This window comes from Lepidochelys kempii, chromosome 1 (genome assembly GCF_965140285.1).
Source record: "Lepidochelys kempii isolate rLepKem1 chromosome 1, rLepKem1.hap1, whole genome shotgun sequence".
NCBI lineage: Eukaryota > Metazoa > Chordata > Testudines > Cheloniidae > Lepidochelys > Lepidochelys kempii.
Genome location: NC_136380.1, coordinates 97341631 through 97352228, shown reverse-complemented (window position 1 = coordinate 97352228; position 10598 = coordinate 97341631). Strand labels below are relative to the sequence as shown.

Below are 10598 nucleotides of genomic sequence, written 5' to 3'. Positions count from 1 at the left end.
ATGGCATTAATGCATCCATGGCTATTTTTTCACTTAAGGTAGTGACAGAGTAGGGTATGTAAACTTCTATGCCTTTGTAATAATATTGCCCCTTTTATATAGCATGACTAGTTATTTACAGTATTAGCTAGTTCTCATGAAGGTAGAAACCTGCAGCACTTTGTGCCAGACGTGAACTCTCAGCAATCTGATCCATTCTCAGTAACGCTAAGAGCTGCAGGGATGCCATAGTGTCCTATTCTATCTTTAGACTAACGTGGAGAGGTGGTATAACAAACAGAGAGGGTGACTTCTCTGATTACTATGGGCCTGGTAAGTTTTTGGGGGGGAGATACACAAAGAAGTTGTAGAAGGGGCGGCACATCAACTGTGTAGAAGTTTTGAAGCCAGGTGTGGTTCAAAATTCCAGTTTAGACACAGTGGCTCCAATACTAATCGACGAGGAAGCAAACTGAACAAAGCAAGTGGGTGTAACAAGAAGTCAGTCTTGCTGAGTAAGAAATGGTTTAAACTGGCTTCCTGTATGATTGAGAGAGTCTACACAGCATTGTCCAGTTCACCCCCCACACAAGAGTTCTGACACAAAAGCTATTAAGGCTACAGGCTGCCTTCTCTGGGTGGGTCTTAAATCAGAGAATGACCTTCCTCTAAGGAAACATTAGGCTCTCAAGATTACTAAAGGAAAATCTCTTCAGAGAATTGAAAGACTGAATGACTCATTCAAAAGCCCATTGCTTGACATGCACAACAAAAGTCTGCAAGATGAAAATGTTCTTCCATATTTAGAAGTTTAATGCTCTTGAATTTGAAAAAAAAACTTATTTATAATGTTTGTTTACTAGCAAAAGAGGCAATTAGGGTGATATTGAGCCTTGTCTTGTAACCCACCATTTTCACATTCCCATAACTGTCAGAAAATTTCTTTTCAGCTGAAATATTCTATGCTTAGTCTCAGCTCAAAAGTGAAATAGTCTTTTGTTTGCTGTTTTTTGCAAAGTTTGAAATAAATACATTCATTGTTGATATGTGAAAGTGTGAGAACCTCCAGGCTGATGACACATGTTTTTCACACACAAATCTCAAAAATGGTTGTGCATTAACAAGCTGAAACCATCCAGACAGCTAGCTTCACTGTGTAAGGCCTTGATCCTGCAAACACATATGCACACATTCAACTGAAGGGTAGTGCTGGTAAAGGCACCTCTGCCCCTAAACCCTCACCTGCGGAATCCTCCAAGGATCAATTCTATCTCTAGTTTTATTCAACATTTATATGCAGCCCCTAGGTGAACCAGTACAATGACGTAAACCCAAGCACTAGCAATATGGAGATGACACATAGCTCTAGCTATCCTTCACCACATATAACTATACCATTACCACCAAGACAGCCTTATAGTTGGACAAGGTCAGTTCATGGATGAAGAACAGCTGGTTGAAGCTGAACCCAAGCAAGACAGAAGTTATGCTAGTGGAGAGATGAAAGCAGTTTGAAGAATGCAGCCATGATGTAGTCTCCTATGGTTGAAGGTACACACCCTCAATTAGTCTTTTCAGTCCCCAGTTTAGAAGTTCTCCTGGTTGCCTCATGCAGCAGCATCTGTGAGTCTACTGGAAAGGGGTAGGATGGAGGACAAGGAGTTCAGCATGGGGTGGATAGGGAGACTGAGATTGGATGAGGAACCTACGGAGGGATCCTGGGAGCTAATGGGGAGAGAGGGAAGAGACAGATTGGACGATGAGCCAGGAAGTGTGGGGAAGTGGGATTGGCTGGACAAGGAGACTGGGTGTGGGGAGAGATTGGGAGTCAAATAATAAACTTGGAGGGTGAGACTAGGGTAATGAGATTGAGACTGGGATGAGAAGGAGTGGAGACTGGGACTGGATGGATAAGGAGAACTGACTGGGACAAGGAACTAGGAATGGGAAGAGACATGACTGGGATAATTACAGATTGGAGGGGACAGGGAAGAAGAAGTCAAGTTGATACTGACTCTGAAACTTGTTCCTCCCCCTGATCCAAAATAGCATGAATCTGGTGACCTGGGCACTCTGCAAAAGGTGCCTGTTCAAAAGGGCTTTTTGAGAGGGCCAATGGTATGTTTCTCAAAATGATGGAAGGATGATAAAGAACTTTCTGTAGGTGGCAAAGTTCCTTTTGGAATAATATTTTAATGCTGCTTGAGTTTTTTGGTAGTATTAATTATGTTAGGGCACTGAGAGCCTTGTATAAACATCTTTTTATTATATTTTAAAACAAAAGAAATAAAAGGCACTAGAGTTAGGAGAGAGAGCAAAACCTGATGGTGTGGAACAAAACCTCGAGAGACTGAAAACAAAGAAGAAAGAGGGAGGAGGCATATGGATGAGTAATTTGTTGTGCTCACAGGAACATGGGGTCAGAAAAGAGGTTGATATTATATGTTTTGCGTCTTGGAATCTGGATCTATGAGGGCTTTCCTTTTAGTTACTCAATGATCTCTGAGTATGGCGTGGGAAGGAAGAACAAATACTAGCTAAAGGATAGAAAAGAAACTTCTAAAATTCTGTCAATGAGCATGAGATTCCCATAAGCAATGTGTCACACTGATGGTAAATAGAAGAGTTCCCTTTGTGGCACCTTCTAAAAGAGCTAGGAGCTAGGATATATATATATAAAGGAAACTTGGCATCCTGCAGAGCCCCCAGGGCTGTGAGTCAGAAGAGGGAATTTATGCCTTCATATGCTATTGGACTAATTTATATTTGCAAAACCCCCAAACTTTTCTAAAACTATTTCAGTTCTAAATAATACAGGAAAAGCAAGCTCTGGATTTCTTAGTGAATAGTATGAAAACTTAAAACCTACTAAATCTCAAAAGAGGACGGATATGCCATCCACTTGGACTGACAGTTCTTATTTACTGAGCATGGTGTGAAAAGTATGTCACCGATCCATCTCTCCCAAACAGGGCTCACATTCTGTGCCTATTGCCTATTTAAGAAAATGGCAGAATGTTGTAGCAGGGCCTTGGTGAATACTTACATACACAATCTTCTGTCATTACCCAAAGATGCCTTTTCAAACACATCTTTAAACTGTCTCTGGATCACCCAGATATTCCTGGTCTGAAGTCCTAAACAAGGTAGACAATCTGTCCAAAACTCTGCAAGAGCAACAGACAACCAATCTCTTATGAAATGACACTTAATTCATTTCAGTCTATCCAATCAGATAAAGCTACAACTTATTCTAGAAGCAAATACACTGGGAAAGTTGGATATAGTCAGAATGCCTTAGTTTCCAGAAGAGAAAAGCTCCCAAGAAAATTAAAATAGGGACTGGTGAACCCATCTATCCACATTCAGCAAAATATTTTTATAAGTAGATATACTTCACAGTAACTGATTTCACAGTGTCCAGTATTCAGTCAAGATTTGAACAGAGACTACAAAATTGTTTGAAATCTGGAAACTCTCAAACACTCCACATATAAGAGAAAAGTAAGTTCAAGATGTGATTTGGGTGTAAGGTTCTGATTTCAACCCTGACCGACGGATTACTCAACTTCCTTTGTAAGCCATCTGCCAACCTATGGAAAGACTATTACTCAGTGGAATGACAATAATCTACTTCATGTGGTTTTTTTTTTTTACAAATAAAAAAATGAAAGTCACTTTCTGATATTGCATTGTTGCAAAAGACTTCTGAATGACTGAAATTAATCAGAGAATTTTTTTTAATACCATACCCACAATAAGAAAAATGGTGTGACAACTGTAATTCACAAGCAACTAGATTTTTGCTATTTTGCCCCAGGAAAAGGATGGTTATGAATACAGGTTAAGATTAAAATTTACATATCACTTTTGGTGATTCCACTCTTTTCTTAGCCACATGAGCCTAATTCAAATAGCATTGAAGTCCATGGGAGTTATATTGGCCCCTATTATAGCATTAACTTTTCTATTAGTACATAGTTGGACAAATTTGATCCTCTGAAAGCACTGGGTTGACCAATTTAACTGAGGGGTAGAATTTGCTTTGTATGTTTTGGGAGATGATCTAAATACTTCAGATCCTATAATATACATTTTTCTGAAATCTAAAATTAAAGTCCTTTCATTACTTCAGCCCTCTATAACCAACAAGTAAGAAGTATACTGTTCCTCCCAAGATCCCAGGGGACAGACTGAGCTAGGACACAGCAGGACACTAAACTAGACCAGCACTTTGCTGTCAGTCCCATCAGTTTCTACTGAATGTGAGCTTACGTTTGGGGAAATGGGATTTATTAGCTTTACGGTTCTAAACCTTTCAAATGTGAATTTATGTAGTGTCTTCAATCTCCACAAAGACAGCCTGAACTGTCCTCTTTCATCTCAACAATGTGGTATCTGGAAGCTATAATGATAGTTTAAATGGCAGCCCTACTAACTATTTCATTGCTGATCATCTAGCAGAAAAAGTCAGACATCATGGAATGGGAAGGCAGAACTTGCAGAGACTTCCATCTCAGTCTCCTTCCTCCTTCCCTGCAACAATCTAACTCTAGCTGAGCACTACCAAAATATAGCGTAGGAAACAATCTCTGACTACTGGGGGGTGCACTATATGACATAGCAAAGATAAGATCTGGGAAAAGCCCTATGCTTTATTTAGATTTATTTTTAAATAGATAAGTATTCTTATGATTCTTTTCAGACTCCTCTCCCATATTTGTATCAATTTAAAAAATGTAGTTTTCTAACAACTTCTCTCGTTGTATCTGTTAGTGTATCATACCTACTTTTCTCAACAGCACCCATTCATGGCTGGCCACAATAACTCTCAAAGCATTAGATATACCTAAGCCCCTTCATTTTCAGTTTCAGCTGATTCTTACTGAAAAATTCCTGGGTATTTTAAAAAGTATTATTCAGTTTTTTTGATTAACAGTATCTTTTGTATCATTCAAATATATAAAAATAACTTGTTTTATTAGGAAAATACAATACATCGTATGAGATATATGTATTATGATAATACGTTAGTCTGAGTGTATATGCAAAGCTGCCTGTTGAAGTAAGGCTATGCATTAGTTTAGAAGATACACACAATAAACAAACAAGCACACATGCTCTGAAGTGCGTGCACATCTGAACGTACTGGTGAATCTCATGCCCACCACATACACATTTCAAACTGTTAGCAGATGACAGTTTAAAGATTTGACACACTAAAATGGGAAGAAAATGAAAATCTGTATTAGAATACATTTCAGAACACAAGAAAGTATTCAAAAGTTTTATTAAAACAAAAACAGGAGAAAAGGATGAAGTTGAATGTATGTCTGTAAATGGTGTGGCCCAACTATTAAATATAAATACTTATAGGCTAATAGTCCTAAGTCTGCAACAGTAAACTGTTTATTCAAATGAAAAGCTTTATTTGGGGATTAGAGATTTATTGTTTTCTTAAACTCAGAGGAAGCATTGTGTTTTGAGTTCTGTTTTAGTTCCACAGCAAACCACATTGATGAATACAATTCAGAGCATTAATCTACTAAAAACTTTTTTCCCCTTTCTGTCCACTAATGTTTACCCAGATGTTTACCCAGAAAAATAGTTTTTTGCACTGATTTGCACCTGTTTTTGTTGTTGTGGCAATAAACACTGATAAATTCCTGGGAAAAATTAAATAAAATAAAAACTGAAAATGAAGGGCCCTAGAAATACCATATATAAGTTATAAAAGCCACAGTGAGGATGAGCTTAACTCATTCTTTACAGTTGTTTCAAGAAGTTCTGTTTGGCACAAGCTATTATTCTTCTTGATATATTGAACTAGACATTTTTGTTCTACCATCATGAAATTGTTTAGTAGGATTTGGAGCACTTTCACTTGCGGGACAATCAATTTTATTAATATCTAAGAACTCAAGACTGTGTTTTTCTTATGTACATTCAGGCTATAAAGTCTTCATTCATGTAGCAACCAAACCATGCAAAGTTTATCACAGCAATTAACTTGGGACTTGGAACTGAGATTTGGAAATAAAATTTTCTGATAATATCTGGAGGAAAGCTTGGATAAAATGCTTCAGAAGCATTAAGCAGTTATATTTGTCTTATTTCAAATTTTTAAAGTCTTGTGGATACTGTTAAGTTTAGGAGTGATGGTGCTTTCCTCCTGCAGCTGTCAACTGCAATCTAATTAGTGCTTATTTGTATTTCAGTAGTGCAAAAAAGGGTAAGCGCTGTACAAACATGTAGGAAAACTGCCTCTCCCCTAAAGAGCTGCCAATCTAAGGAAGTGGTTTCCAACCTGTGGTCCAGCAGCCCCTGGGGGTCTGCAGACTATGTCTTAAGATTTCCAAAGGGGTCCACAGCTTCATTCAATATTTTTTAGGAGTTTGTAAATGCAAAAAGGTTGAAAAGCACTAATTTATGGTCTTGTTCCTGCAAGTTGCCCCATGGAGCTGGCCTTCTGCAGAGTCCCACTGACTCTGCTAAGGCCCAAACCCTGAAAACAGGCGTCTCAGAAACCTTAGTGTACCTGAGCAAACCAGCTGAAGCCAGTGCCAGGACTGGTGTGCATATGTGTTTGAAGGATGGGGGCTTAAACATCTATGGTGAAATCTTGCCCCCAGTAAAGGCCATGTCACAACTCCCCCCGGGGATCTCCAGGCTGACCAGCCATGGGACTCCTCATTTCTTGCAAAAAGAAAAGGAGGACTTGTGGCACCTTAGAGACCAACCAATTTATTTGAGGACAAGCTTTCGTGCGCTACAGCTCACTTCATCGGATGCATCCTTGAACAGGGGCAGCGAGGAGCACGTGGGCTGTGCGTGGGGACTCAGCCCGGGCGCTCGCTAGCCCCGCGGGGCGGGCTCTGCAGCGGCGCCCGGCCGGGTGTCAGGTTTCCCGGAAGCGGCTCCGGCGCCGGCACGGTGCTGCTGAGCCGGGGAAGCCGTTGCTGCCCGGCAGCCCCGCGCCTGTTGCACGCCGGCCACAGAGCGCCCGAGGCAGCGGCGGCAGCAGGTGACAGAGCAGCGGCTGGCGCGGCCGGGGCAGGGGGATGGAGGCGCCGCGGCGGGAGGAGAAGCCCAACCCCCTGCGGGCTGCCAACTTCTGCTCCCGGCTCTTCTTCTGGTGAGTCCCTGCCGCGCCGGCTCCCCGGCCCGGGGCGGCCCCGTGCGGCAGGGCTGCTCCGGCCGCTGGCGCCCGGAGCCGGGCTGTGCAGAAAGGGGGTGGGAGCGAGCCGCGCGCAGGCAGCCTGGGGAGGAGAGCGCCCGCCCCGCCGCCAGCTTCAGCCCGGCGGCGCCTGGCCCCTTCCCGCGCTTTTCCGCGGGGCGGAGGCTGGGTGTCAGTGCGCCCGGGTCAGGGCCGGGGCCCCGCGAGCAGCAGCTGCCCCCCCGTCCCCCCCGAGGTGGCCGTGGGCCGAGTGTCATCGCTGACAGATCATGGGGGCGGCGACGGCGCTTTGCTGGCGGGGCGGGGCGGGGTCTTTCGGTGCGAGCAGCCCGCTTCTCAAAGACTAGGTCTGGTCAGGTCATCTGAGACCCCGTCTCCTGAGGTGAAATAGTTCCGCCTGGCGCTGCCTGCCAGCCTGCTGCACCAGCTGGGCTGCTACGGCGGGTTCTTCAGCCAACCCTCCACTAACCTCTCGTAGTGAGCAGCTGGTTTGAGAAGACCCCCCTCCCGCCCCGGAGCACACAGCCAGGGGCAGGCTGGAAAGTGGAGCTGCGGCGGAATCAACCTCCCTTGCCTGCTTCTGTTACCCCACAGGTGGTCAGGGGCCTTAGAGGCGTGCCCATTTTTAAGTATCCCCTGTGGCTTGCTACTGTGGAGAATGTCCTTGTTTACCGCTGCTTCAAGCCCCGTTACACTATTCCGTGTGTCATTTTGTTTTATGTAGCAATTGGGGAAAGGGGAACCGTCTTTTCTACTTGTGTCAACACTTACCATTGTCTGAGCCACCTGTGCTGAGACCAGTTCTGACGCAAGTTGACTGAAATCATGCTGTTTCTTACCTAATGGATCAGAGGCAAGCCATTCATTATTCATTCTAAAGAAATCTGCCCTGTCTCTAGCAAACTCCTGTTTTCTTAAATGAGATCCCTCAAGTAGCAGGTGGCTCTCTGGGGAATCTCCCAAGGCAACAGCCATCCAGATTATTAGCTGACTGCTTCCTGCAGTATCATTCCTGACCATTGGTTGTATCCTTTTTGGGGTGGTAGAGTTTTTCACAGTGGGGTGGGATGGGGAGAAGAGCCCATACAAATTACTATGTACTTGGGACCAGATTCTCCACTGCATTTGCTCCTTTGCAAAGCTAATGTAAAATTTGACCATTCTGATTTGGTAGCATTTTACAGTTATTTCACACAGGTGTACATGATTACTCAAGGTGCAAGACAATGGAGAATCAGTCTATTGTTTGCTGCACACTTTTTTTTTTTTTTTTTTGAAAAGGGTGTCAGTCTATCCTCCCATCTGTCTTCTCTCACTTTGTGGATCAGGATTCCAGCAGAGCCGATATGGAAAGTTTCCTGGTAGGGTGACTAAAGGAGAAGGGAAGAGCAGCATTTCCCCCAGTGCAGGCTTCACTTGCAGAGAAGGAGGGAGTGGTGAGGGGAGAAGTGCTGTATTCGTTGTTTGGAGCTCTTGGGAACGCAGGAAGAGTTTGAGTAATCAAACTTTGGCCTGATCCTGCAAACAGTTCTGAGCAGGTACAGAAATCTTTTTTAGAGGATGGAGGGATGAACAAACAAAAATGTACAAACTTGGTTTTACCAGATTTGCCTGTTATTTTGGGGTATGCTCATTTATTAGGGTTACTCTTCCTGCAGCCCCCATTGGCCTGGAGCAGCAAACCACAGCCAGTGGAAGCTGCAGTCGGCCGAACCTGCGGACGCGACAGGTAAACAAACTGCCCCAGCCTGCCAGGGGCTTTCCCTCAACAAGCAGCAGCCCTAGTTTGAGGATCACTGGTCTAGATGACATTACTATAAGGTAGATACATAACTACTCCTCAAGTATGGTCTTTCAGCCAGTTATCAGTGGTTTACTCTCAAACTGGGAGTACATATCAAGTCAGGTCCTGCAGGTATTATTCATTATTTTCCATTAATGCCTTGGATGATGGAGTGGAGAGTACGTTTATAAAATTTGCAGATGACACCAAGCTGGGAGGGGTTGCTATCTTGTGGGAAGACAAATAAATTGGAGAATTAGTCTGGAACTAAAAAGACAAAATTCAGAAAAGACAAGTGCAAAGTGCTGCACTTAGGAAAGAAAAAGCAACTGCGCAGATACAACAGGGGGTTTAACTGGGTAGGCAGTGGTACTGCAGAAAAGGATCTGGGGGATGACTCAACAGTGTAATGCTGTTTGAAAAAGGCACATGTCACTCTGGGCTGTATTAACAGGAGAGTCATATGTAAGACATGGGAGGTAATAGTCCTGCTCTACTCCACACTGGTGAGGCCTCAGCTAAAATACTGTGTCCAGTTGTAGGCATCTCCTTTTAAGAAAGAGAGTCAAAAGGAGAGTAACAACAATGATGAGATACTTTGAAAACATGACTCATGAGGTAAGGATGAAAGAATTAGGTATGTTTTAGTCTAGAGAATAGAAGCCTGAGGGTGAACATAAGTCTTCAAAGATGTAAAAGGTTGTCATAAAGGGGATGGCGATCATTGTTTGTCAAGTCCACCAAGGATAGGACAAGATGTAATGGGATTAGTTTGCAGCAATGGAGATTTAGGTTAGATGTTAGGAAAAAAATCTATCTATGAGGGTAGTTAAGCTTTGGAATAAGCTTTGGAATAGATTCCTAAGGGGGGCTGTGGAATCCTCATCAGGTATTTAAGAACAGGTTAGACAAACACAATCAGGGATGGTCTAGGTATACTTGGTTCCACCTTATCATGAGAGGATGGATAGATTACTTCTTGAGGTCCCTTCTGGTTGTGATTGGTAAAGATTAAGGCTGAAAGTCTTTCAGGGAGGTCACAGAAGTCATGGATTCCATGATCTTCCAGGACCTCCGTGACTTCGGCAACTGCAGTGGCTGGTGCAGCTGGCCCCAGGGCCACCCCAGCTGCTCAGGCAGCCCTGGGGCCAGCTGCACCGGCCGCTGCTCTGGCGGCCCCAGGCAACTGGTCCCGGGTGCTGACCTAGCGCAGCGGTCTGGGAGCAGCAGCAGTGCCCCAGGCCACCCCTGCCCAGAGGAGCAGCAGCAGTGGTGGGGCCCCAGGCCGCTCCTTGCCCGGAGCAGTGATGATGGAGCCCTGGGCTGCCCCCCACCCAGAGCAGTGGCAGCGGGGCTCTGGACTGCTCCTCACCTGGAGCAGTGGTGGTGTGGCCCCTGGCCACCACCCCCTGGGCCCAGAGGAGTGGTGTCAGCGGGGAACCTGGTCGCCTCCCGGCCTGGAGGAGTGGCAGCGGTGGGGCCCTGGGTTGCCCTCTGGCCCGGAGTTGTGGTGGCAGGGTCCCAGGCCGTCCCCTCCAGGAGCAGCAGTGGCAGGAGGGCCCTGGGCCGCCCCCCATACCCAGAAGCAGCAGCGTCCACTGGAGCACCCTTCCTCCCCTCCCACCCCACCCCCCCCAGCACCTAAGATTTAGGGGTATT

At 44.7% G+C, this 10598-nt stretch overlaps 1 protein-coding gene across 10 annotated transcripts in view; it reads left to right on the top strand.

The window, feature by feature from the left end:
- Positions 1–6913: 6913 nt before the first annotated feature.
- ABCC4 (ATP binding cassette subfamily C member 4 (PEL blood group)) overlaps positions 6914–10598 on the top strand; it is a 214241-nt gene continuing 210556 nt past the window's right edge. For 4 of the 10 annotated variants that reach the window (XM_073347885.2, XM_073347866.2, XM_073347808.2 and 1 more), the window contains exon 1: positions 6914–7114. In XM_073347885.2, the coding sequence (XP_073203986.1) occupies positions 7041–7114 (74 nt within the window). In that variant the 5' untranslated portion in view covers positions 6914–7040. Of the gene's footprint in view, positions 7115–7707; positions 7751–7880; positions 8010–8498; positions 8695–8814; positions 8886–8914; positions 8978–10598 lie in introns of those variants that run through there. The other 6 variants (XM_073347816.2, XM_073347824.2, XM_073347850.2 and 3 more) reach the window with 6 other exon arrangements.